The sequence below is a fragment of the Crocodylus siamensis genome, chromosome 4 (genome assembly GCF_052110815.1).
Source record: "Crocodylus siamensis isolate JL-2025a chromosome 4, ASM5211081v1, whole genome shotgun sequence".
NCBI classification, from domain to species: Eukaryota; Metazoa; Chordata; order Crocodylia; family Crocodylidae; genus Crocodylus; species Crocodylus siamensis.
The window spans coordinates 158,575,916-158,602,684 of NC_143398.1; the positions used below are offsets into that span (position 1 = coordinate 158,575,916).

Genomic DNA, 26,769 nt, shown 5'->3' on the forward strand with positions numbered 1-26,769 from the left:
TGAAACAACTACATTAGCTCATCAATACAAAAATAAAAGTCTCTAGATCCTCTAAAAGGGTCCTATCTGCTCAGCTGGTGATGGTAGTAAAAAGATGTTGGATTAAAGAATGGTCCTTTCCAGTTCTCCTTCCTGGTTTCCCATCCAGTATTCTTCTCGTAACTCCTGTCTTCCCCCCATACCTCCATCCTTGTAGCTTGTCATTAAACCCCCTTTAAAGACTCCCTACCCAATTGGGAAACTCTGATGGAACTTTTAGGTGATTTGTAAGACACATGAGGAAAGTCTCTACTGACAGTCCACGTCCAGTGACCTCACTTCCTTTTGTTGGGAAACTAGACAGGACACTGTGAGGCAGAACTTGAAATAAGTCAAAGCATAATGCTTTCAGAGGCAGAGCAGAAGTTTTCTGTTTGGGATACAACATAGGGTCTGCTGCAGTTGGATATCATCTCACAGTTAAAAGAAACAGGAATTTTCTCCAGACACGAGATAGGTGAGTCCTGAGAGTCCAATTAAATCTGTTTTGGGGAACTTATTGCCAGATGTTGCTTTTTTCATTCCTGCTTTCTGCATCTGGTCTTTTGATCCAGGGATACTCAAGCATCTTTGCCAATTCACCTCAACATGACAGCAGCCCTGGGCTGCCCAGACAGCTCTGCTCGTGCCCCTCATCTTTCCCGCACTATTCCAGCCCTGGGCTCTACCACTTTCACAGCTCTACTAATGCCTCTCAGTCCTGACCCACCTCAACCTCCTGCAATTTCTGCTCCAGATTCCCCTCAATCTCAAGCCCATCTCTCCCTGACTATTTCAGTCCCGGGCTCCCCTACACAGCTTTACCATAGCACCTCAGTCCTAACGGGCAACCCTTACTATTCTAGCTCTGGGCCATATTTGTCTTTGACAAAGTACTTTGGTGTTCATTTATAGTCCCTCTTGCTCTTCTATTCTGTTTGTGTCCTAGATTTCTCCTGAACAGGAAATGCCAGATATACCACTATTTGTGTGAGATAATTTAGTGAGATGGACACACAAAAAAATCTGAACATCATGACATTTTGCATATGCAATGCAATCTGAACCCAAATTTACACAGAAAAAGACTGGTGACACACCTCCAACTGGTCTTTGCTGCTTATATTAAGGACCCATATCCTGGAATTAAATGATAATATGAAAATTTCAGCACTTATTTAAAATAAGAATATGTTTCTAGTTCCTTGTGGTTGCTAAGAAAACCTTGAAAGTGTGACTTGAGCTCTCTCTAGAGATTCAAGACACCAGAAAGCAAAGAAAAAAGAACCAAATGTGTAATTATTTAAAATCTAATGATCTGTCAGATAGTCCCATGACTTTCTGGGGGCCTGTCTCATGATTCCTAAATACATGGGCCTGGTGATACTGAAGTAGTTGGTTAAATTTGGATAGGAATATGTGATGTCCAAGAGAAAGTTAAGGGAGCTAGAAATCAAAATGTGAGTTTTGTGGGTACAACCAGTATCCTAGAGAGCCTATGAAAGTACACAGAAACCCTGTGGTTTGGTATGAATCACTGTGGGGACTGGACTCTGGACAGAAAGAGAAACACAAAGGCAGAAGTTTAAAAATGCATACTTGAAAAAGGGACTTATCATTGATTCATAGGTACATAGGCCTGGGGGGAACTGTAAGCAACATCAAGTCCATCTGGCTCCTGGCTTTCTAAGGCAACCATGTTGAAAAATCAGCTCATAGGAACTGCTGCTACCCCCAAGAAGCCAGAAAGGAGAAGAACAGTGGAAAGTGACTCCTGGTTCCAATCTCTGTGATGTGCTTCAACTAAGGCTACTGGGTTCTAATTGGGAGGGAGTGTGCATTTTGCATCAGAGAAGTGGTTCATATTTTACATGTAGGTATTTCTTTGTCCATGAAGAAAAAGGAAATCCATAAGAACTACCTGCATTGCAGAAGGCACCCACAATAGTGGGGTCTGGTTCCTTTTGTGAGCTCCCCCTGTGAGCATTAATTAATTAATAGGCATCTGTCTGTCTTGCAAGACAACAGATTTCTGCCAAATAAGGCATTAGCTCATTCAGTATCGGCAAGTGTGGCTGTAGAGCCCAATTGCTGAGTGACAGTCCCTTCTGCACCTACCCAAGGTGAAATTCATATCTAATAGTCCTGAATGCGGTGCAGGGTTCTTCCTGAGGTTTCATCTTTCTTCTGAATGTTGGGTTCTTCTTTCTACACTTAGGAGACTGTTTCCAAGTGCTTCAGTCCTCAGCAGTCTTCTCCCAGTCATTTGACTCAATGTTCATTGCTTTCTTCTCCTGTGACAGTTGAAGAGACAATGCTACTCACACATCCCACTGAGGTGGTGTCTTTCATCCGTCTACAACGAAAACATTAATAAGACTCACAACGCTCCTATGAGCTGGGTATTTTTTTTACTATTCTAGTATAATTTATAATTACTCACACAAATAAACACTGAACTTTGATACTATGGTGATAGGGGCTATAGAAAATATTTATGTAAGGGAGTGTCTACACTGCAACTGAAGGTATGACTGCAGCTCAGGTAGCCACACTCAAGCTAATTTTAACATAGCCAACTCAAATACCAATAATAGCATAGCTGTGGTAGCAGAAAGCTCAGTGCATGCTGTGAAACAGGTCCAGAAACCAGTGTAAATACTTGGGCAGCTAACCTGCAGAGAGCTTTGTGCTTCAAGGTTACATGGCTATCAGGGCTGCATTGCTGTAGTCACACCATTGTCTGCAGCAGAGGCAAAGCCATAGAGTAATGGCCTGGCCATTAGAGGCCTTGATTGAGTTCCAGCTCTGAAATTTAACTTGTATATGTTACTGGGCAAGTCACCTTGTCTTGGTTTGCTCCCCTAAACTTTGGTCTTGCCTATTTTGATTGTAACCCCTTTAAGGAAACAGATGTCACTTACTAAATGCAGGTACTAGCATATGTCTGTATAACACCAAGAACAATGGGGCTTTATCAGAGTTGAGGGCTGTAATGCAGACATAATGACAGCCTTCTTTATGAAGTACTTTGTACTCTACAAATGAAAAGAGCAAAGCATCATCATTATGCTAACTTCATATATTCCATTCTTTTCTTCCAACAGATGGCTCATTGTTAACACATCAACAGCTTCCTTCTGTCCTGTCCTTAACTAGATTTGGTTACAAGTAACTGAAAATGTTCAAGACACTGGCCAAGCAGATCATACAGGAACTGGACTCTGATGGGAGATTCACTGCTGTTTCTAGTTTGGCTAGTGCCAATAATTACAAACCCTTCTGTGTGGTCAGGAAAGAACAGTTCAGGCTACCTTGGCAACCCAGAAAATACCTCACCACTCCTTACAAGCTTCAAGATGTAGCTGAGAAAGAAACAAATGTGGAGGCAGGTTAGCTTGAATGTATTTTTAATGGCCTGTTGCATGGTCACCAGTTATTATGGAAAAGGGGCCAAACGATAACCGTGCCTCTGTATAGCACTGTCTTGTTCCAGATCTCTAAGTGACTCAGAGACATGCACATGGTCCCAGGGGATGTCAGTGGCAGAACTAGAGTCAGATTTCAGGAGACCCTGACTCCCAGTACTATGGTTTGACCACTGGGTCTCACAGAGGTGTCTTAAATCTCACTCTGGGTTTGACATCTGTCTAGAGGACATGCTGTGTAAACTGTCTTGGGTGGGAATACTTGCCTGTCATGATCTTGAGTATGCTAAGGGCACTGCAGGGGCTATTGGTGAGAGAATGTGATACATATTATATAAGTAAGTACAAATAGGTTTAATTGCTGCAAACTAAACCTGATGCACTTTATTTCCCACAAGAGGTGAAATATGATGATCCATTTGTGTATGATGAGACCACCAAGCACAAAGCAGAAGCAAACCTTAGCTTTGACTCAGAGACCACAGAAGTGGACATCAGTGGCTCAGGCTACAGTTCGTACTCAGTCTCTCAGACATCAGTGAGGAAAGCCTACGTGGTTAAGAGAGTGCCATGGTGGGTTCTGGTTTTTATTTTACTTCTTCTGGGAGCGGCATCCCTTTACAGCCTCGATATCCTTTCCCCCAGCCTCACACTTGCCATTTTGTTCCATTCCCAAATCATGGGGGTCCTGCATTACAGACAGCTTTCCAGAAGAAGAATGCTATATGGATTATCCTTTGGGGAATCTTTCTAGGAATCTCTCTTGGCAGGTCAGCATTGGAACTGGCCAGCTAAACAAATTCCTTGGTTAACCAGAGGTCTCTGTGCAGCAGCTGATGCCAGTTCAATTCCAGCAAGGATGCATTTGAAGTGATTTCCAATGCTGACGCCATAGGAATTCAGCTCCCAGACTACTGCACTGGGCAGCACAGTTTGGGGAGGAGGTAAGCTAAGCAGCTCTCAATGATGAAAGAACAAGTTAGGGGCTATTTAGAAAAGCTGGACAAGTACAAGTCTATGGGGCCAGATGGGATGCACCTGAGGGTGCTGATGGAGGTAACTGATGTGATTGCAGTGCCATTGGCCATTATCTTTGAAAATTCATGGCTATCAGGAGAGGTCCCAGATGACTGAAAAAGGGCAAACAGAGTGCCCATATTTAAGAAAGGGAAAAAAAAGGATCCAGGAAACTACAGACCAGTCCGCTTCACCTCAGTCCCTGGAAAAATCATAGAATAGATTCTCAAGGAATCTGTTTCTAAGCCCTTGAAGAAGAAGGTGATTAGGAACAGCCAGCCTGGATTCATAGTTTCATAGTTTCTAGGGTCGGAAGGCACCTGAGTAGATCATCTAGTCCGACCCCCTGCCATAGCAGGAAAGAGTACTGGGGTCAAATGACCCCAGCAAGGTGTTCATCCAGCCTCCTCTTAAAGCCCCCCAGGGTAGGAGCCAGCACCACTTCTCTGAGAAGCTGGTTCCAGATCCTAGCTGCCCTGACCATGAAGTCGCGCCTCCTGATATCTAGCCTAAATCTAACCTCTGCCAGCTTGTGACCGTTATTCCTGGTCACTCCTGGTAGTGCTCGGGGGAGTCAAACCCCTTGGACCCTTCTTGCCTTCAAACCCTATGACAACTGGAAACTGAGCTCAGGACCTCTGATTAACCAGGAGACCACATTTCTGTGTCAATCGGATAGAGACAGAGGCACTCATTTCAAACAATCTGTCTCTCATTCATATCTGACTACTGACATGAAGAACAATGTTCCTTCCCTCAAAATGCTTAGTATTCTGAACATAATCATACCCGTGGACCCAGCAATGCAAACCCTTATTCATAGCAATAGAGCCATTGACAAGAACTCCTTCCATCAATAAGGGCTGGCAGGGATTTTATACTATTAATTCTTCCCAGTGACTGTCAGATTCAATTACATTAAAAACAGTGGCCCCTTCAGATTTAGTAGTATTCCAACCTAATGAATTCACCAAGGGCAAGTCATGTCTGACCACATTGCCTTCTATGATGAGATGATACCAAGCTGGAGTAGATATGCTGGAGAGTAGGACTAGGATTTAGAGAGATGTAGTCAAATTGGAGGATTAGGCCAAAAGGAATCTCATGAGGTTCAACAAAGACGAGTGCAAAGTCCTGCACTTAGGACAGAACAATCCCATGCACTAGTACAGGTTGGGAGCTAATTAACTGGGCAGCAGCTCTGCAGAAAAGGACCCGGGGGCTACAGTGGACATTAAACTGAACAGAAGCCAGCAGTGTGCCCTTGTGGCTAAGAAAGCTAACAGCATACTGGGCTGCATAGGTAGGTGTGTTGCCAGTAGGTCAAGGGAAGTGATTATTCCCCTCTATTCAGCACTGGTGAGGCCACATCTGCTTACTGTGTTCAGTGTTGGGCCCTCCACTACAGGAAGGATGTAGATAAATTGGAGAGATTCCAGCGGAGGGCAACAAAAACGTTGACGAGGGCTGGGGAACATGACTGATGAGGGCAGGCTAAGGGAATTAGTGCTTATTTAGTCTAGAGAAGAAGAAAAGTGAGAGGGAACTTAATAGCAACCTTCAGCTACCTGCAGTGGGGTTTGAAAAAGAGCTAGACTGTTCTCAGTAGTGGCAGCTGACAGAACAAGGAGCAATGGTCTCAAGTTTCAGCAAGAGAAGTTTAGGTTAGATATTAGGAAGAATTCTCTCACTAGGAGGGTAGTAAAACACTCGAACAGGGGAATCTCCATCCTTGGAGGTTTTTAAGACCCAGGTAGACAAAGCCTTGGGTGGGATGATCTAGGTGGAGATGGTCCTGCTTTGAGCAGGAGGTTGGACTAGATGACCTCCTGAGGTCCCTTCCAGCCTTAATTTTCTATGAGTCTATGATTCTGTGAAGTTTAGCTGGGTGGGCACTAAAATTCTGGAGACCTGGACTCAGTTTCTGTTCTACTACAGGGATATTTTATGACTTAGGTATGACACCGCCCAATGTCTACACTGCAACCCGAAGGTGCTATGGCAGTTTATGGAAACATACACACCAACCATAAACTAGCTAGCTCAGATTCTGAAAGCAGTTTAGCTTCAGGCTCAGAAACAGAGCTGTATTTGGGCATTTATTTATGATCTGCAGTGGGTGCATACATACAAGATGCTTAGTGCAGAGTTGCCTAATTAGTTCCACAGTAAAGTGTCTCTATCTACATGTGCAGAGCTATTTGGCCAGAGTAAACTAATTAACATTACTGTAGGTTAGTACTGCTTGATACAAGTACTGTCCTATGGTGGCATTATTTATTCTACCGCAGTGCACATGTAGACATTGACTGGGGCTAGCTGGGGCACAAGGATGCTTCAGCCAGCCCTTCTGCAGCATGGTGAGCAGGGTCAGAGCAGCCCTGGGTTGGCAGGCTGACCCCTGGGACCTCCTGCCAGCCAGGGCTGCACCACCCCAGCTCAATGTGCTGTAGTTCCGGGCACACATGTAAATGCTGCACCTTGGAGCGATAAACTCCAGCATGAACTGCACCAAAGTTTATTCAGCGTGTTAATATCACATGTAGATTCATCCAGTGGGTGTTTCTCTGAGCCCCAAGTAGAGCAATTTACACTGTTGTTGGTACCTGAGCTAGTGAGTTGAAAGCTAGCTCAAGTATGTCTACACATATAATCCCACTTTTGAATTGCAGCATAGATGTATCCTTAAGCTCTCTGTTCCCCAGTTCCCCATCTACAGAATGGGATAACAGCACTTCCCTATTCACAAGGGGACTGTAAAGATAATTACATTAATTACTGTTAGGCACTCAAACGTTATGGTGATGAGGCACATGTGAGCACCCAAACTAGTAAGAACATTAGCCAAAAAATGGTGTAATGATTTCCCTCACTAAACTGCAAAACATGCACATAAGAGAGGTTTCTTCCTGAAGATAAGCAGCTGCTATTTGGCTTATACCCTGAAGCATAAGTTCTAGGATCCTTTGTAGTAACTGCAGATGATAGTCATTCTATTTCTATGTGTCCTCAACAGGAAAATTGACATGACTCACCAGTTCATACAGCAGTTCTCAGACTCGCAGAGGACAGAGCTGTATGTTGTGACTGAGGCTATTGAACTAATGGCGCCGCTGGTCATAAAGAAGACAATCCAGGGAAGAGGGAATGTCCAGATAAGTGCAGTGGAGATGTTTAGAATACAGGTTTGTGGCAATGGGCAAGTTGGAAGATGCAGCCAGCCTTGCAACTGCTTGTGTTGCATGAGACTCTTGAATCATCTGTCTGACATTTTACCCTAGCATAAATTCAGAATAGCTTCTTAAATCAGACAGAAAGGAAAGACATGGTTTATATGGAATTTTGTTCTATTAAATGTTATGTTTGTTAAAATGAAGCAGCTATCAAGAAGCCATGCCACACAGATTGCTCCTTTCTCTAGAGAAATTTGTTCAAAAGCAGCTTTGTTTAAAATCCATAAATAAGCAGAAGTCTATTTCTGATGAAGGAGCTAAGTAATCCCCCAGACTCCACTGAGAACCAGTGCTTGTCAGAGAGCTACTTGATGATTTATTGATCTGCCCCAGGAGTCTCACCAGAGCCTTGTGACCTGTGTTTGAATCTCCAGGGGCGGGGCAGAAGCATTACAAAGAAAGCGGTGATGATTCCTAAGGGCACAGTGATGGCATACGTGGTCGAGCCGCTGAATACCCAGAAGAGAGATTTCTGTATGTGAACTAAGCTAAGTGTGCATCATGTGGTAATATGTCCGGCTTTAGAGCTGTTATGTTCATAGATTCATAGATTGTAAGGGGCTGGAAGGGACCTCGCAAGATCATCAGGTCCAGCCCCCCTGCACTAGGCAGGAAAGACAAATGGGGTCAGGTGACCCCAGCAAGGTGACCGTCCCATCTCCTCTTGAAGATATCTAGGGTAGGTGATTGCACCACCTCTGCGGGGAGCCTACTCTAGTCTGGACATCTTGACTGTGAAAAAGTTTTTCCTAGTGTTAAGCTTGAAAAGGTTTTCCAGGAGTTTGTGGCCATATTCCTTTTGCTTTTTGTGGCCAACTCAGTGTCCATTTTTACTGTCCTCATAATATTAGATGGAAAGTGAAGGTTTTATCTTGTGGTTAGAGCTGTGGAATGGATGTACCATCTCTGATGCAGGTGTGACTCAGAAGTGCTGAGAATAGATTAATGTTAGCATCTTGGCTTGAATTACCTGCCATGGGGTCAGGATTACAAAAAGTTTATATCACTGCCACACATTGGGGTCAAGTAACTGCTGACATTGGGTGCTTTGGGTGCAAAGATTCCCAGGTTCCCCTCCCACCTGTGCCACTGAGTTGCTGTGACCAGAGGCAAGTTACTGTTTCCTGCTCTGTGAAAAAGGAGAAAATAATTAAAAAGTTAGTGGGAGCCTAATTAATGGGTGGAGAGTAGTGTAAGATCCTAACCTCAGATCAAAACATCATTAATAATAATTTCTGTTTCCTACTCCAGGTTGCCACAAGGACAAAAACCCAAAGGCTAGGAGTTTATTCCTGCATGACGGTAAACTATTTATTTAATTTTCTTAATCTAGACTTCTCAGGTCTCTTACCTTGTATCATTTACATTCTTTTCTCCCATTCTGCATCTCTCATCTAGCTTATTCACAGTAGCCACATCTTCGGTCTGGCTCATAGATGACTGAAGTCAAAATGAGTCAACATGAGTATTTGTTGAGCCAGATTCTCAGAGATTTATTCAAGCTGCTTTGCTGCCTATGAGTTACTCCAAAAATGTAACTGGGACAGGATGAAAACGCCACTGTTTGAAGTGTGAGGATGGAGGGAATGTGACTGTCACAAAGAACTTTACAAATAAGCTATTATAGATAAAGAATGGCAGCTGGGCTTGGGTTCTTAAAAGGTGCTCTCAGGATACAACAGTAGTGGGTTGAGGTAGAAAAATGGCTAGTAGATCTGCTATGAATTAAGACCCAGTTAGGATAAAGCAATTGAGCTGGATTATTAGTAGGGAGAGAGTGGTGTTGGGCTGCTTGACCTTCCTAGATTTGCACCATTCTAGCTTCTGGGAGCTTGAGATGCTCAGTTCATGGTTACTCACAATGCTATTGACAATCTGGAGAAAAAGGTCCCAGAGAAGGCTTTAATCTTGTTATGTTTCTGTTTCCATTTAATTAAGAGCAATGACAAAAAAATGGTATTTTTCTCATTTCAGGTGTCAAGAATGAGCTGGTGACTTCACTAACAGGCAAGTTGCATCTGCTTTGTTCCTTCATATTTTGCTTCCATTTCTCTGATCTCTACAGGCTTGAAAAAGGCCCAGCAGGAATACTAGTCATATAGTATTCACATGTCTAGTGCCTCTCACAAAGGTTAACAACATGTCCTGATTAATCCAAACCACACTCATCAGAGAGAGATCACCATACTTATTTCATTGCTGGGAGAAACTGAGGCACTTAGACACAGACATGCTCAGAGCCACAAAATGAGCCCCTGTCTATTTGCATCTTCCAAGTTAATGTGGGCCTTAAGGCCCACCCAGATAACTAATAGCCCCTACTGTGTGGGGCCAAAATGAGCCCCTGACAGAACTGGGAAGGAACTTTGGAGCCCAGAATTAGAGATGCAGCACGGCTCAGTCCTTGGCTGTCTGGTACAGCAGTGCTGTGACTTTCACTGTATCTTGCCTCACTGCTTGACTCCTTGTTTCCCATGTTAGCCCTATATAATACGAACATTACACAGTATTCCCCATTATTAATATAATAAGAACATTAAATAACATTCTTCTATGATTGGAGTTGGTAGAAGAACTTACCAACCCATTCATTTAGTAGCTTGCTGTGAACTAAGAGGTTGATTTTTACCTACTCAGGGTATGAATTAAGGAGGTGTTTGGGGGTGGGGCTGAGCCCACCCCCGGAGATGAGAGTCCCCCTATAAGATTTGAAAATCATAACCTGGGTGGGGGGGTTTCCGATTGGCTTGCTCCTTCAATTAGGTGGACTTGTTAATCAATGACTGCCCCCCCCCGACAAAGAATCAAAGTGTAATTCAAACCCTGTACCTTCCATCAGAATTTCAAACAGTAAAGGACACTGTTAAAGAAGAATATGAGCAGTTAACCTATCTGAGTCAAAGTCTCAAGCTCAATCTACTGGAAAACTTTTTGAGCTTTCTGCAGGATGGTGACATTGTATCAACTGTGCAAACTCTGGTAGGTTCTCTTTAAATCATTGTATGTGTTCACATTAAGCCAAGAAATGCATTGATTTGGTTCACTTGTGAAATGAGCACAAACCAAGTGCTTCTTATATAGAGATTAGGTGCACATTAATCACTCCAACTGATTACTCGCTACAACACTGTAACCTACCATAGACATAACAGAGCTAATTGATCAGATCTATTGGTAGACTGTGCCCCCACATGGGAATTCCAATGCTGAGACCAGTGGCTTTGAAAAGAAAATGTAGGTTGTGGGTTACAAAAAGGAAAGATTTAAAGTGCAGATTCTAATTTGCACATGCCCCTCCTAGGGTTACTGTGTTTTGAACACTGTATGTATTCAAGCAAAATAAAGGAGATTTAGTGTTAAGAAGAAACTATACTTCCAGGGGTTCCCAAACTGACAGATTGCACACCACCAGTTTAAAAATATACAACTTCAGTTCAACCTTAAGTACTGCCAGCAAATTTTGTCATATAAATAATTATAATAAATCTGTTAATGTGTACCACTAACAGGTGGCCTGCATATCACTGGTGGTACACATACCATAGACTGGGAACCACTTTAGCCATTACATCGGGGTGGGCACTTATTTCAGGAGGAGGGCTGCCTACTGAGTTTTGGCAAGCCATTGAGGGCTGCATGACAGGCAGCCGGGGCAGATAAATATTAATTTTCTAATTTTTTTAGGGGCCCCGCAGGCCAGATAGAATGCGCCTGTGGGCCGCATTTTGCCCACCCCTGTATTACGTTTACCATGGGGACAGATGACTGAGGAAATCAGTAATAGGATACAGAGTCTAGCCTTTTGTCTCTAGGTCATTGTTTTGGATCCTGCCTAGTGTGTAATGACTGAGATTTATTCCCATTTGCTTAATGGTCTCCATACAGTGTGAAGGAGACAGGCATTCTCATCACAAAAGTACCATGTAGTTGGCCAGTTTCAGAAAAGAGATCAAGGATGGAGTGGATCATGGAGACAGAATTAACTTCTAGCCTACTCTGCTGTGACCCCTTTGGATCAAGTCTGAGACACACTGGGCATGTCTACACACTCGTTAATAACATGTGCTAACTTAATGCACCATAATCACCACTACTGCACAATACTACCAGCGCACGTCTTTCTGGTGACACAAATGTGCAGTAGACTAACTCTACTGTGCATTAGCACAGCTTTTGCTGTGACACGCAAATGTGCAGTAGAATTTATCTACTGTGCTTCTAGCATCTTGCATAGACACGCCCACTGACTTGGTGTATTTGTGTATCTTGCTGTCTATAAAGTACTTGTTCTTCATATAAACAAAGGGAAGTACCTTTTCAAATGAGATAGCTGCCACCTTGGCCAACACAGCTGCAACAGATGTGGTGACAACCAGAGCTAAAAGCATGAAATGATACAGATGGAGCAGAAGCATCAATACCTTGTTAGCTGAAGTTGTAACAGGTTAACCTCTACAGTTCAAACATAGAGGCAGAGCCATATAACACACTCCTCGGTGGTTATGCAAGTAAATAATTCTCATACTTGTTAGCCTGGTGCATGTGCACACATGCATGTGCACATGTTTCTGAAGTAGGCATCTGAACCCTGATTGACAGCTTTTCTCCCCTTCCCACCCTTCTTTTATTTATTTGTATCAGCTGGAAATTTCCCTAGCTGGGGGTGAACCTATGCACTCAGTGTTGGATTCCCTAGATGAAAATCTCCAGCCTCGGGTGGAAAAGTTGCTGCAGGACTTAGGGGTTTTTCATGATGGTGAAAGAGGAGAAGCACATTTATTATGGCAACCATTACACTTCCTGTGTTCTTCTTTAGAAGGTATGGAGATATTAATCAGTATGGACAGAGAGTCCTAAGTTATTTGAAAATCTTCTGACTTGGAGAAAGCAGGATGGATCATCCTTATCCATGAGGAACTATGTCCCCATATACAGTTCCGTATTTTAATGTACTGGACTTCAATTAGTTTTGTGTCCAGTCACTCATCTGAGTTTTCTGCCTGGCCTTTTTATTTTTTAGAGGGTGGTAGACTTTCTATTGCCTTTGTGATATCTCAAAGTCAGGGCTGTCTTCTGAGAATTTGAGAGAACTCAGCCTGACATGTCCCTCCATCTACTGGTTCTTTTAGATCACTGATATTATTTCTGTTCGGTCAGTATGTTTTTCTTCCAGTGGTACATATATTTGGCAGATTTGGGATGTTATGCTCATAGGCATATTCAGGATATTCCAATTTGTCTTGTACGGTGTCATGCCTCTAGGCTATCAGCCTTACTGGAAGAACCAAACCCAGAAGCAAGCACTTTTCACATTATCCTTACCTCAGGAAACAGATTTTAACAGATTGGAAGCAGCAGTCTTAGAATGAGAGCTGCCTCATGTCAGGAAAAGCCCAGTCTCAGTACAACAAGAGTGGGGAAGATCCAGAAATATTTTGAACAGCCAACTGTCCATTCCCATTTGATGTTTTCTGCTACAGATCTGTGGAAAAATGGAATGGAACTTCACAGGTTTAGCTTCTTCCAGGTCACAGATTTCAAATATGTAAACTGCCTACAGCAGACAGACTGAACCCAAATGCATTCCTTAAAATAGGACAGGCAACGCTCCGAATGAACGTGAATCTTCGATCTAAGTCATGGTAGAGCAGGTGCAAAATTGACTTTGATGTTTTGTGGGTGGTGTGAAAATTATAACAAGCTGTTTGAACATGAGGTTCACAGAAATCAAAGACAAGGAGGGCTGTAATTTCATTTGCTATTTAAGTTGTATACATTTTTCCTTCTGCTAATCATGAATTTAGAAACAATATTGGTGAGAGGGAAGTGAAAAACAAAGATGTTACTTTCACAGCTTAAATAAGATTAGGAAAGAGTGGAGAAGTCTAGACAAATCAGTAAAAAGAAATTGGGTTACTTTTGCCATAATGATTCTCAACCAGAGAGTTCTCCAGGGGTGGGGAGGAGAGGCCGGGGAGGTGGGGGGGTGTCCCATGCAAAAGGCCGTCAGGGAGGCAAAAGACATTGAAAGTTTTATTATAAGCTAAAGCAAACAAAAATCTGATTTCCCCATTCTTTACACAGCCTTCCCCTTCAAAATCAAGTGCTCTTTTGAAACAAACGTGAACACAAATGTATAGGTTAGCATTTTTATCATTGATATTTAGAAAATGTTTTACAGTAAATGAAAGGGGAGAGCATGACTTTGAATAAAAGGCAACTAACATGAAAAGGCTAAGAAAAAATGCCAGGGATAGAATGCCCCTTAGCAAGGCCCAGTCAGAATCAGGGGTGCTCAAGCCCAGCCCATGGGCCAGGTCTAGTTCATGGAGCCATGCCATCTGGTCTGCAGGGGTCCCACAGGTTCAAAAAGTTAGGAAAGTAGTAGCATTAACTGTTGCTCCCCTGCTGCCAAATATCTGGACCTGTGAGGAGCCCCTGAGCTGAATAGCACCCTAGATCAGCATGCAGAGATGGTTCCCACCCAGGGACACATAGGGGATGGCTGGAGGCAACGCAGTATGTCAGTCTTTGTGGGTCACGGGGAGGGAGAGCTGATCTTAGTGTGTGGGGTCAAGTCTGTCCCATAGACTGGCCCTGTGCCACTCAACCAGCCCACAGCACCAAAAGGTTGAGCACCACTGTTCTGAATGGCTGTATGACTAGATTTAACTTTATTCTTCATGATCTCTTCTCTTGCCTTTTAGCGTTCTGCTTTGGGATTCTGCAGCCTTCCCATTTCTTATACATTTTAACTAACCAAGTCTCATTATTTGTCCTGGAGCATGTAGAACTTGGCATAGCTTCTGTCAAAACTACTGCTTCTTTACCATTACTCTGCATGTGTGTGTGTGTGTGTGTGTGACAGCATTTTGCTGTTGAAAATCCTATGAAGTCCATGGCTGGAAGGACTGTGGTCAGAAGTTAAAGGATTTCTAGGTTTAAGGTCAGATCTTCAGGGCTTTATAGAAAACAAGCAGAAAGAAAAAGAAGATGGCATGGGGGACTCTATGGCATGTTAAACCTTGTGCCTCAGTAGAAAATCCCTAGTCAAATTCAGCACAGGTGAGGTGACTGATAGTTTCTTTTCTTGACCTTCCCTGAGGTTTTTGCTTTATTTCTTACAGATCTGGACTCTAGAATGCTGCCCCTCCTTGCAGCCTGTCTGGAGCAGAAAATGGTGGTCAAGCAGCTTGAACTGGTAAGATCTTTCTGTGCTCATATTTTGATTCTTTCATTTAACAACTACTAGTTCATATAGCATAGTTACCCTTCAGGGAATTATGTGCAGAAAAATTCAAAATTAAGTGCTGAGTCCCAGGGGCTGAACATGGCAGCATAGAGCTGGCATAGCCTGGCCCACTGGCCCACACCTTCAGACCAAACCGGACTGGCTCCGTGCCAGCACGTGGGACTCGTGGCACTGCAGGTGTGAGCCGTGGGCCGTTGGGCCTGGTGGACTCCGTGCCTCCACATGGGGCTTCCAGCATGCCAGCAGGAAGCTGCACTTGGAAGCATGTAATTGCACACCATCAGGCCAGACTGTCTCCGTGCCTCCATGTGTGGCTTCTCGCTGGAGTGCTGGAAGCCCCACATGAAGACACAGACCCGGCTGGCTCAGCCTGATGGTGCATGGCTCCCGCCTGCAATGCTGCAAGCCCCATGTGCTGGCGTGGAGCTGGCCCAGTCTGAGTTGATGGCATGCGCCAGTGGGCTGGCTGGGCCAGCTCCCTGCTGCCATGTGCAGCCCCCAGGACTCAGCTGAAGCCATGTGCCATGCAGCCACGACCACTCCAAGAACCTGCTGCATGCTGCTGCTGCTGGCAGTGGCAGGGGCTGTGCACCATGGGTGGGGGGGCATGTGGTGAGGGGGCCACACCCACATCCCCATGCCCACTCTGCCCTCCTGCAGGCTGGACCTCCTGTCCACTCACCAGCTGTCCAGTCGTGCACCACTGCGCTCGGTGCCTCCACATAGGGCTCCCAGGTAGAGTGCCAGGAGCCCCACAGAGTTGGAGGCACAGAGCTGGCCCAAGTTAAAAGACGTCGCATTATGCACAGTCATACATTTTATGCACAAAACAGTGCAAGCACATAATTGCATTATTCCCTGTGGTATACACAGTGCTGATTGGAACAGATGTGAGGAGAGCTCAGAATAAGGTTTGGTTGGTATAGTCTGTATGAGATTCACCAAGGTGCTATATGAGCTAGGCATGAATATTATTGTAGTCACCCTAAGCCAGTAGTTCTCAATATTTTTAGACTTAAGGCACCTCTTATTATACTCAAGGCCTCCTTTGGAAACTGTCAGCTCTTAGCTTTCACTCATTTTTTGGCTATAGGAAAATAATAGAACAGTTTTTCTGTTGCAGGGAACTCAGAAAGACCACAACAGCTCAGAATGTATTTAACATGATAGATTCCTATTGAAAATCTCACAATGTATCTTATGAATCATGCTTGCACACCTAACAGTGCTAACACTGTGTCATTCTCCCCTTCCCCCTCCCCGCCGAAGGGGTTTCAAGGCACCCTAGGGTACTTTAGCACCCTGGTTGAAAATCATGCCCAACTGTTGGATTACTCTTTCTTTCCTATCTCCTCACAGCTGTCCCTTGAATGGATCTAGGATTTTTCAACTGCAGGTCAATCATGTATAAGAAATGAATGTTTTTCAGCAACAGGTTCCATTATCCACCCTGGGGGCCAGAATTTCAAATAATGTTCAGCAGCCTGTTGCTCTTATTGTGACAATGATGGTCAGATATCAGTACAGCTGAGTCCTCAGAATGCTGTGTCCTTTTGAAAATCTGGCCAGAGAATATGTTGCCTAAATGAAAAACAAGCTCTGGTTTATCTTTGCAGAAGCATGAGGGCTAAAGGGTTATGAACCAAGCGTGCACCAGAACATTGCTCCCTGATGCTAAAATCCTTCAGCTGCTCTCCACTTCACCTCTGAAGGGGACCCGCAATATATACCATGCATGTCAGCCAACACAGTTATACAGCAGGTTCTACCCCCTCCCAACACATTTTTTTTGCTAGGATAATGACACAATGTGAGTCCAGGCAGCTTGGGAAATACTATGGACTCAGGAATTTCTTCCTCCCTAAACATTACAGGAGGATCACGTGGCTGGAAAGTAGCAACAGTCTGTGCATGAGACTGCCTAAGTAGGTGCTGTGTAAGGTCCCTATCCAGTCACAGTCATTGAATCTCAAAGAGTTCCTACCTTAATATTCCCAGTGTAGGTGGCAGCCTGTTGCTATTAGTAGTCTCATATCTCAACTATAAGGAAAAGATTCCTTTACCTGCCCTATTGGGATCTGCCTCAAGGCATACTCTCTGCCAGCAATGGTTCCTGATGTGCATCCCTTCTGTATTGCAGGCATAGCTTTAGCAAGTGGTGATGGACTGAGAACATCCTTTGATTTATGAGCCTTTTAGTTAAAGGAGCAAGAGTAAATACCCACTTTTCCTGAGTATAGCATCCAGCAAGGCCAAACATCTTGGTTACCCTTTGCTTAGAAAATGTATACTGGTGTGATAACATCTTTCAGTAAAACTGGTATCAAGCTTCTGTTTATAGTTCTTTACAATTAATTTAGTTGCTACTGAAAGGCATCAGATAGGAGCCCTGAAAAATCCAGTCTGTATTGAAGCATAGAACAGGTGATACCTTAATAACAATTGAGATCATGGTAGGAAGGCAGGCACAGTATAGTGGCACTACCAGCTTCCACACACTCTAGTACTTTTAACCTGAGCTAGAAGTACTACGTACCATGTAGCTCATTCAATCTTTGGCCTTTCACTGAAGCTGCCAGCATGGGAACTGATTAGTGCCATGTAGCAATGTCATTAGCAGTGCAGGCAGGTGTCCATTAAGAATCAAACTGTTCCTTCCAGCTCACTAGTGAATAGAGGTGTGATTTTTTTTTAAGATGCCCCAATGAATTAGGAGCTTCAAACGCATACTGAAAGTTGATAGGATTTGGGAACACTATTCCCTTTGGCTACCTTGAAGATATCATGTGCCTCTACACTGATTATATTGCCTTTTGTTCACTGCTAGGCTAGGATGGATTTGTGATACAGATTTACCACTAGTAACCTGTTATCCATCTTCTGAATCATGGGTTCTATACTTGCTGTTATGATCATTATGTGAGTCATGAATGGGTTTCAGTCTTACAATCACCTGATTGTTTTGCTCCTATGGGGCACTAGGGGTCTGGAAACCTTTCCATAATAGCATGAGGTCACAGGATGGAAAAGGTTAAGAGCTGCTGCCTTGAACCATTCCCTTCTTTATTTGTTCACAGAGCCTCATGGCTTGCAATTCAATGTTGTTAATAGGTAGTTTCCCCCATTACAAAACACATGGGTAAGCTGAAAGAATGCACAATATTTTAAGCAAGAAAATGACCTTCTTTGTCCTTTCCAACCTGCAAACAATTCTCATTAGTCCAAACAAATCATTCTACTTCAGCAGGGAGGAAATTTCAAGGGGGTGAACTGAGTGGGATGGTATAAAACTGCCAAGAAATGAATTGATTTTATTTGTTTAAACTGGATCATTGAACTCCACAGATACCTTTCATAATGACTGGAGTGAACCAGCACTCAAATATAATCAATTGATAGAGTAGTATCTGGCCAATGTGAAAATAATGGGGGAATAGAGCTTTTTTAAAAAACTAATAAAAGCCTGCAATAACTTAATGTATTTTCAAATGCAAGAGTGTCTCTAAAAATGCAGCACAAATCATGAAATAATCTTATCAGCTGTTGCAGAAAATTGTAAAAAGAAGGCATTTTTTCCCCTATACAGGGTTCATGGGGAAAGTATCCACACATGACTCTTAGGCCACAGCCAGATGAGCGTGAACATGTGGTATGTGGCACCGCAGACCCATCTGCGGCACCACACATGGCATATGAAGGCATTCCTTGTGCTGCTATCTTGTAAGGGGTGGGGGAGGAGGGAGGAGTTGACTCTGGGAGATTCTGGGGTCAAAAAAACCCATGCTAAAAAAAAAATGGGGAAGTGCACATGGCAGCAGCACACACTGCCCAAAACTGAAGCCTGGCCAGCTGGAGACACACTCCAGCTGCCAGACAGGCTCCCAGCTGCAGGAGCACTATGGCTGCAGCTCCCCAAAGCCCCCAGGACCCTAGGTAACACTGCTGGGGAAAGCACAGTTTCTGGCTTCAGCCTTCCCTGGCTCACCCAGGGTAACCTGTCATGTGCCAGAGGGTGCGTAACACAGGTGTTTCCTGGGGACAAGTAGCAGTGGCACAAAGTGTGCCACTGCTACTTGTCCTGTGGGGAAACAAACGTCCATGCTCAAGTGGATGTGGCCTTTGAGGCTAAATGAAATGCAATCTAGATGTACATAGAAGTAGGAAAACAGATGGTTAAGCTTGTTTAAAAACATACACTCATTTCTGTCCTGACTAATAATTCATGCACAGCTCCTTTGACTTTACAGGAGGTTCACAGGTCATAAACGGGGAAAACCTACAATCTTTATTCTAATAAACTACCTATTAAAGTGAACGTAGGGAGTTCAGAATTTCCTCCCCAGTGTTTGCCAGGTGGAAAAATATTGAATCATTAGAAAAAAAGCATATTAAGGTTATGCATGAAAAGGTACTTGACAGAATTTGCATTCAATTAAATGAATTCTCACATGCTCTTCATGAAAATCAACGTATTTTTATAGTGACTAGCGCTGTACAAATCTGAATTATAGCTAGATCTAAAGAGTAAATCCAAGATTTTCAAAACTGACTGGTGATTTCAAGTGTTTCTGTTTAGTTACTCAGCCAGAGACTCATACGGTCCTGAAAAAAAGAAAATCCAGGACTGGACACTCATAATCACTAGTCACTTTTGAAACCCTTGTCCTGTCCCTCTAAGGGTCATATAACTGCTTTGCTCTCTTCTGTTCTGCATTTTCATGCAATTCAAGACTCCAAATGACCAGGGTAGGTCAGTAAGTTGACATGCCAGCTCATGAACAATGATTCATTTGTCTTTTCAACTGTCAGAGGATTATTATTTTTAAAGTCTTCCCTCAATCTCTGATATTTATCTTTGCAAAGATGGATGGCGTCTTGGAATGGATTCTTTCCAGTGACAAAGGAAGCATGTTCGCCCTGACCTTTTTCCTGGCAGAAGAAGAACTTAACATAACTATAGAAATGTTGCATATTTGTGGAGTGATGCCAGACACAAGCAGATCTTCTCTCACCTGTATTTGGAACAAAGCAGCCCAGTCAAATCTAACTGCATTGTATGCATCCTTGTATGGTTTCTGGATTTTAAGTGAATAATGCCATTTTTAAAGGGGGGCTGTTAAAATATTAAAAAATGCAGATCAACATACATCTACAAACCTTTACACTTAAAGAATGAGATTTGGTAAGGTCACTTGAAATATCTGCCCATAAGCATCTCAAGGCTAGAATAGCTTTTGGGTACTCATTAGAAAAAAGGGACTGATTTCTAAGGGCCGTACCTGCCATCCATTTTAAGCAGAATTCACTATTGATTTCATCAGGGAATTCTGCTTAAATATGGATGGCACAACATGGCCCTGGGTACTGCGATCTATCAGATAAAACTCTAGAAATTGGATACAAACTATTCTGGATGACTGTAAAAAGGAGTAATTTCCCTTATCTCAATATTGACTTTATTGCAGTAAATTGCAAGGACTGTCAGCAACCCTTGTGTGCAGAATAACAGCAAGGAAAAAGGTACATTATTCCATAAACAACAAATTAAGGGCAAAATACATCACACAATCCCATCTGGTATAATCTTTCCCAAGCACACAGCAAGTTCATTTGCATGGTGTATACAGTGAGCCTTTGGTACATGCCAGCTGCTATGTGCAAGAAAAGGTGGTGATGTTAACATAAATCTGAATGCGGTCATAGGAAGAGAGGCAATCCAGCATGAAAACCAGTGGAAGTGAGGTCACCACAGCAGTATCGTCAGGGTCACCAGTCTCACTCTAAGTGCTTTATGGATAATAGGAACCAGAGCTCCATGGAAAGAGAAAAAGAAGAGGTGAGTGCAATGACCGCATGTCCTAGAGTCTTTTTTTCAGACTGGTCTATTGTCAGGTTTTCAGATGAGGTGGACCATCACTTCGTAGTGCTAAGAACAGGTGTAATGTGCATAGTAAAGGTGGGTGTGTACATGTGGCAGGTGTCACTGTAAGTACTGATGTCACTGATGGTGATGTTTTCAGCAGTGAGAGGAATATGTGATCTATAGAACTCAAGTAACTCACCAATTAATATTTTGGAGAAATGCCTAAAAAAGGATAGATCTTTTATTAAACTCATTTATAGAATGTTCTAAATACATAGATATCACTTTAATAAGTGTAGTATAGATGCCAAGATAAGCCAAAACAGATCAGTCTTCCTTATTTTCCTAGATTTTGAAAGCAATATCTAAGTAAATATTCTCTTTTAGATCACCAGCTGAGTATACCTCTCTTTCAGATCACCTATTGAGTAGACCACTCTTACTCCTTCATCATTTATATTACATGAATCCCTGTGTGTGCTCTCTGTTTGTGTGCTTATGTTCATCCTGAGTGGTCAAAATTTAGTCAAGGATTGTCTAACGAATTGTGTCTGTTTTTAAGATTTATCATCTTACTTATATGGCTAATTTAGTTTTGGTCCACAGACACATATTTGATGTCAGTAGCTTTCAGACAGACTAGAGATCTCTATTAAAGAGATTTGAACTAGATCATGTTTCATCACTTATACATCTCCAATTTATTTGGAGAATGGTTTTTCCCCTAATATTTACTGCAGCTTTTGTCATTTCTATAAGTGCTGGCATCTGAGGCATCTGAAACCAGACATGACTAGTGAGGCATGTAGCTAACTAAAGGGAATTTGCGAAGCATATGGGTGTTTCATACTGAGGTAAAGTTATCAGCCACAGATGACACAGTGAATGCCTTACTTTGAATGAGGGAATATGTTCGTTCACTTTCACATTGTATGACTCACTAACCTAATTTTTGGACCTGCTGTAGATTTATCTGTCAAAATCAGTAAGAGAGAATTAGCAGTTTGACTTCTGTACAGATCTTTTTATAGCATATTAAATTTTTGTTATTAACTTTTAAACAATTCTTATCTAGGATGTGTGGATAACCAGTTTTGCTCATTCAATACTAGTAGTTGTTTTTTGGGTTTGTTTGTTTTTTGCTGTAAGTAAAGCAAAATCACAAGGCCAAACTTTTCAAAAATATAATTACCACCCTTGTAAGCCTAATACTTGTGGTTCAGTTTTTCCCCGCAGATCAACATCAATGTGATTAGAAGTGTTGTGCAATGTGCCACATTTTAAAATCTTTACTAAGGATCCTTAATGTTAAAAGGGACAGCCGTTATTAGTAAACTCTGTATATTGGGGAACTTAGGAGGGTGATTCTCTCCTGCAAAGGAAGTGAGGGAACTCTACCCTGTTTAATCCATCTATGTAGATAGGGACAGAGCTATTTTGAAAGGGGTGTGCAGATGTGGTGCATCATCACAGAGAACATAACACATATTTTTCTCCAGGTAAAAAGAAACTAGAAGCTTTACTAATATTCTAGGGGCCTAGAGCTATATTATTCATATTAAGATTGAAGTGAAAATAAATATAACTTTACTGGAATGATGTAAAAATCATGGTTCGTTTCTTTGGAGGCTCATTGAATAATAATCCTTAGGCACACATTGTTGGTGAGACAAAAGGTATATATTTGCAAATAGGGTCAGAGGGAGAAGACAAAAGATCAAAACCCTCTGCCCCCGGGCACAATCATTAGCAGGCTTTTATCCCCTCTCTTCTGGCACGTGTACAGAAGCAGGAACTCTTACAACTCATTTCCGGTTCATACAAACATGCATGTGAATACGTCAGATCATGCATCCCATGTGTATTATAATTAACTACTTAAGTATGCGGGGCGGATAGGCTTAATATGTATTAGGTTATTGCGCTTGCCCAGAAAGCACTCGAGGTTATGAAGGGTTTAACTTCAAGGCTAAGATTGCAATTATTCTTATCTTAGCCTAAGAATGTGGGAGCCATGAAAGAAAGTGTGATTTAGTGTAACAAAGAGATAGTAAATTTGCAGAACAAAGAGACAGTGATACCTTAGTACAAAGAGCTCTTGGAGTTTTTCCTTCAGTTTCCAACCCCCCCTTCCCTCTCTCATTAAGGAGACAAGGAGGGCTGGCAGCCGTGCTTATTCAGAGGACAACACTATTGATGGGAGCTAACAGCTATTGATAATGCATTTTTAATAATATTTCTAACAGGAATATGCATTCATTTGATAGATGTAATTTGCTATATTATGTATTAAAAATGCAACAAACTAAGCAAAAAATACTCAAAAGATGTTGTCTCTTTTGCCTTGTAGGCATTAGAATTAAATGTACATCTCTTTCAGATTCATAAAACAAAGTCAAATGTTCCCCTACCTGAGTTAATGTTTTAACTAGAGTTAAAAAAGTGTCTGCAGGGCTGTTAAATAGGAGATACAGTATCAACATAGCTAGTAGACAGCAGAATTGAGAAAGAAATAGTAGCTGAAGAATATTAAAAAAAAGAGGGAGGCTTGTTAACACCTGTGGAATAAAGAGTTTATAATGAGCCATGAATTCAAGTGACACCCTCACTTCTGCCTGAATAGAAATGCTGCTGCCACTGCTGGGCAGCTTGTTTTAAACTTTGGGTAGAGCAGGAATCAAAGGTGCAAGTGCACCATTGCATCTCCCCATCCACACCTGTATGTAGACTTCTGGGATCAACAGAAGCCTCTACATGGATGGCCTTTGCCTCCACTATGTTATCCAGTTGCACTAACCTCTATTTCATTGGTTCCCAACCTCGGGGCGCAACCCAAAAGGGTCACCGGGGGTCCTCAGTAGGGCCATGAAGGGCCGGCACACACATGCACATATATGTGCGTGGCCCAGAAGCGGCAGGTGGGCGGGTGGGCAGAAAGGGACCAATGCACAGAAAGGGGGTCAATGGCAGCTTCCCCGCCCCTGGGCTGCTGCCACCACTGCCACTGCACTCAGCTCCCAGCAGCACCCGCAGCACCGGGTCGGGAGGTCCTGTTGGTGGCCAATTTAGAGTCACAGCAAAAAAAGGTTGGGAACCACTGTTTTATTTGTTCCAGAGTTGTGCTTCAAAGGACTATGTTTGTTATGGCTTCTCCCAACTACTCCCCAAAGGGATTTGCTTCTAGTTTGGCAGTGACTATTTCTACATAATAACACAGGGTCAGGACCTAAAAATGTTCACTTTATAAGTGGGGAGTACAGAGAAAACTAGTCGAGTTTGTCCCTAAGGCTTCTGCCAAGACATGAAAAATGCACTCAGACCTAAAAATCCCACCTCCATCTCCTCACCCCAAGGAAGGTAAATACACTGATCAAAACTCCTAGGCCAGGTATGGGCAACATTTTCTGGCAGCTGGCTCAAATGACCCTACATGGGTCAGAGGAAGACTGGCACTAGGATCCATTCACCTCTGCCACTTCACCCTGCCACCCAGCTGTGGTACAGCATGGCCATAGATCCCTCTACACCAAAGCCTCTGCTGCCAGGCTGTGGCATAGTGTGAGCAGAAAGCCTCCTGTTGCCAATGCTGTGGCTTCATAGTTTCATAGTTTCTAGGGTCGGAAGGGACCTGAGCAAATCATCGAATCTGACCCCTTGCCATGGCAGGAAAGAATACTGGGGTCAAACGACCCCAGCAAAGTGTATATCTAGCCTCCTCTTAAAGACCCCCAGGGTAGGAGCCAGCACCACTTCGCTTGGAAGTTGGTTCCAAATCCTAGCCGCCCTGACCGTGAAGTAGCGCCTCCTGATACTAGCTTAAATCTCCCCTCTGCCAGCTTGTGACCATTATTCCTGGTCACTCCTGGCAGTGCTCGAGGGAACAGGGACTTGCCCAGTGCCTGCCGGTCCCCTCTGACTAGTTTGTAAATGGCCACTAGATCCTCCCTCAGCCTTCTCTTGTGGAGGCTGAACAGCTTCAGGTCCCGTAGCCTCTCCGCGTAGGGCCTGCCCTGTTGCCCCCCGATCATGCGGGTGGCCCTCCTCTGGACCCTCTCCATGTTGTCCACATCCCTCCTGAAGAGCGGCCCCCAGAACTGGATGCAGTACTCCAGCTGTGGCCTGACCAGTGCCGCATAGAGGGAGAGTATCACCTCCTTGGACCTGCTTGAGATGCATCTGTGGATGCATGACAAGGTACGGTTGGCCTTCCTGACTGCATCCCCACACTGCTGGCCCATGTTTATCTTGGAGTCAATGACGACTCCAAGATCCTTTTCTGCCTCTGCACTGATGAGAAGGGAGTTCCCCAGCCTGTAGGTATGGTGCCAGTTGTTCCTCCCCAGGTCCATCACTTTGCACTTGTCGGTGTTGAATCCATCCTATTCCCATCCACCCACCCACCCCTGTAACCTGTCTAGATCTGATTGCAGCCTATTCCTCCCTTCTAGCATGCCCACATCCCCCCACATCTTAGTGTCATCAGCAAATTTGAACAGGGTGCTTTTTATCCCCTCATCCAAGTCACTGATGAAGATGCTGAACGGTGTGGGCCTGAGGACCAAGCCCTGGGGGACCCCACTGCCCACATCCCTCCAGGTCAAAAATGACCCATCCACCAACACTCTCTGGGTGCAGCCCTCCAGCCAGTTGGCGACCCACTTGACTGTGTAGATGTCTACACCACAGTCCCCCAGTTTCTTAATAAGAACAGGGTGAGAGACAGTGTTGAAGGCCTTCCTAAAGTCCAGGAAGACTATGTCCACTGCTACCCCTGCATCTAAAGATTTGGTGATCTGGTCATAGAAGGCCACCAGGTTGGTCTGACAGGACCTGCCGCTAATGAACCCATGTTGGTTGCCCCCAAGCATAATCTCCCCTGCTGGCCCCTCGTGGATGTGTGCCAGAATAATTTTCTCAAAAAGCTTGCCCAGGATCGAGGTAAGACTAACTGGCCTATAGTTTCCCGGGTCCTCCTTCCTCCCCTTTTTGAAGAAGGGAACCACACTGGCCCTTTTCCAGTCCTCTGGCACCACACCAGAGCACCATGAGTGCTCGTAAAGCTGTGCCAGGGGTCCCGCAATGACCTCAGCCAATTACCTCAGTACTCTGGGGTGGAGATCGTCTGGACCAGCTGATTTAAATATATCCAGTCCCTCCAGAAGTTTCCTAACTAGTTCCTCACTAACCCATGGCCTAGGTGCACCTCCCTTGGGTTTTAAGGGGGGCCGAGGTGGGGAGTGCCTGTTCCGGTCCCTGCTTAGGAAAATGGAGGCAAAGAAATCGTTAAATATGTTAGCTTTGTTGACTGTTGTGATGACCAAATTTCCTAGCGTGTCCTGCAGGGGCCCAACATTACCCGGAACCTTCTTTTTGCCCCCTATGTATTTAAAAAGGACTTCTTGCTGTCCTTGATCTGGGCACCTTGCCCTTCCTGACCACCCCCCTGCATCCCCGAGCAACTGCGGTATAGTCCTCCCTGCCATTGGGTGTGCGCCTCCCTTTTAGCTAGGAGACATTCCCGGATGCTTTTGGTGAGCCATGGGGGCTTATGTGCCCTCCTGCTCCCTTTGATCCGTGTTGGGATTACCTCCTTTGGGCTTGGAGGGTCGTCTCCTTAAGGAGCAAGCACTCTTCTTGGACACCTGGCTCCCCTCCCCTCCAGGACCTCAGTGCTTCCCCGACTATTCTCCTTAGCTCATTGAAGTCCACCCTCCTGAAATCTAGGGCTGCTGCCTTGCTGTAGGCCTTTGCCACCTTGTGCTATATGGTGAATTCCAGCAGGCGATGATTGCTGTCACCCAGGTGGTCGAGCACCTGCAGCCCCCTCACCAGGTTGTCACCCGTGGCCAGCACCAGGTCCAACAGGGTGTCTCCTCTGGTGGGGCTGTGCATCTCCTGGGTTAGATGGAGGTCCTGCACTCTGGCTAGGAACTTACCTGACCTGGCTGACTGCTCTTC

The 26,769-nt window shown here is 44.0% G+C and overlaps 1 protein-coding gene across 1 annotated transcript; it reads left to right on the forward strand.

The window, feature by feature from the left end:
- The first annotated feature begins 372 nt into the window (after positions 1–372).
- On the forward strand, positions 373–23,049 carry LOC149866951 (gasdermin-A3-like). Its single transcript, XM_090044497.1, has 12 exons — positions 373–496; positions 2,237–2,420; positions 3,126–3,410; positions 3,845–4,019; positions 7,480–7,648; positions 8,071–8,170; positions 8,948–8,998; positions 9,671–9,703; positions 10,536–10,675; positions 12,338–12,515; positions 14,824–14,897; positions 19,812–23,049. Exons 3-12 carry the CDS (start codon positions 3,200–3,202, stop codon positions 20,040–20,042), a joined length of 1,362 nt encoding a protein of 453 aa, XP_089900623.1. The 5' UTR covers positions 373–496; positions 2,237–2,420; positions 3,126–3,199; the 3' UTR covers positions 20,043–23,049.
- Positions 23,050–26,769: the final 3,720 nt, after the last annotated feature.

Coding starts and splice junctions, on each gene's coding strand:
- LOC149866951 (XM_090044497.1), top strand. CDS start 3,200: ATGTTCAAGACACTGGCCAAGCAGATCATACAGGAACTGGACTCTGAT. Junction 3,411..3,844: donor AGAAACAAATGTGGAGGCAG/GTTAGCTTGAAT, acceptor ATTTCCCACAAG/AGGTGAAATATGATGATCCA. Junction 7,649..8,070: donor TGGAGATGTTTAGAATACAG/GTTTGTGGCAAT, acceptor TTGAATCTCCAG/GGGCGGGGCAGAAGCATTAC.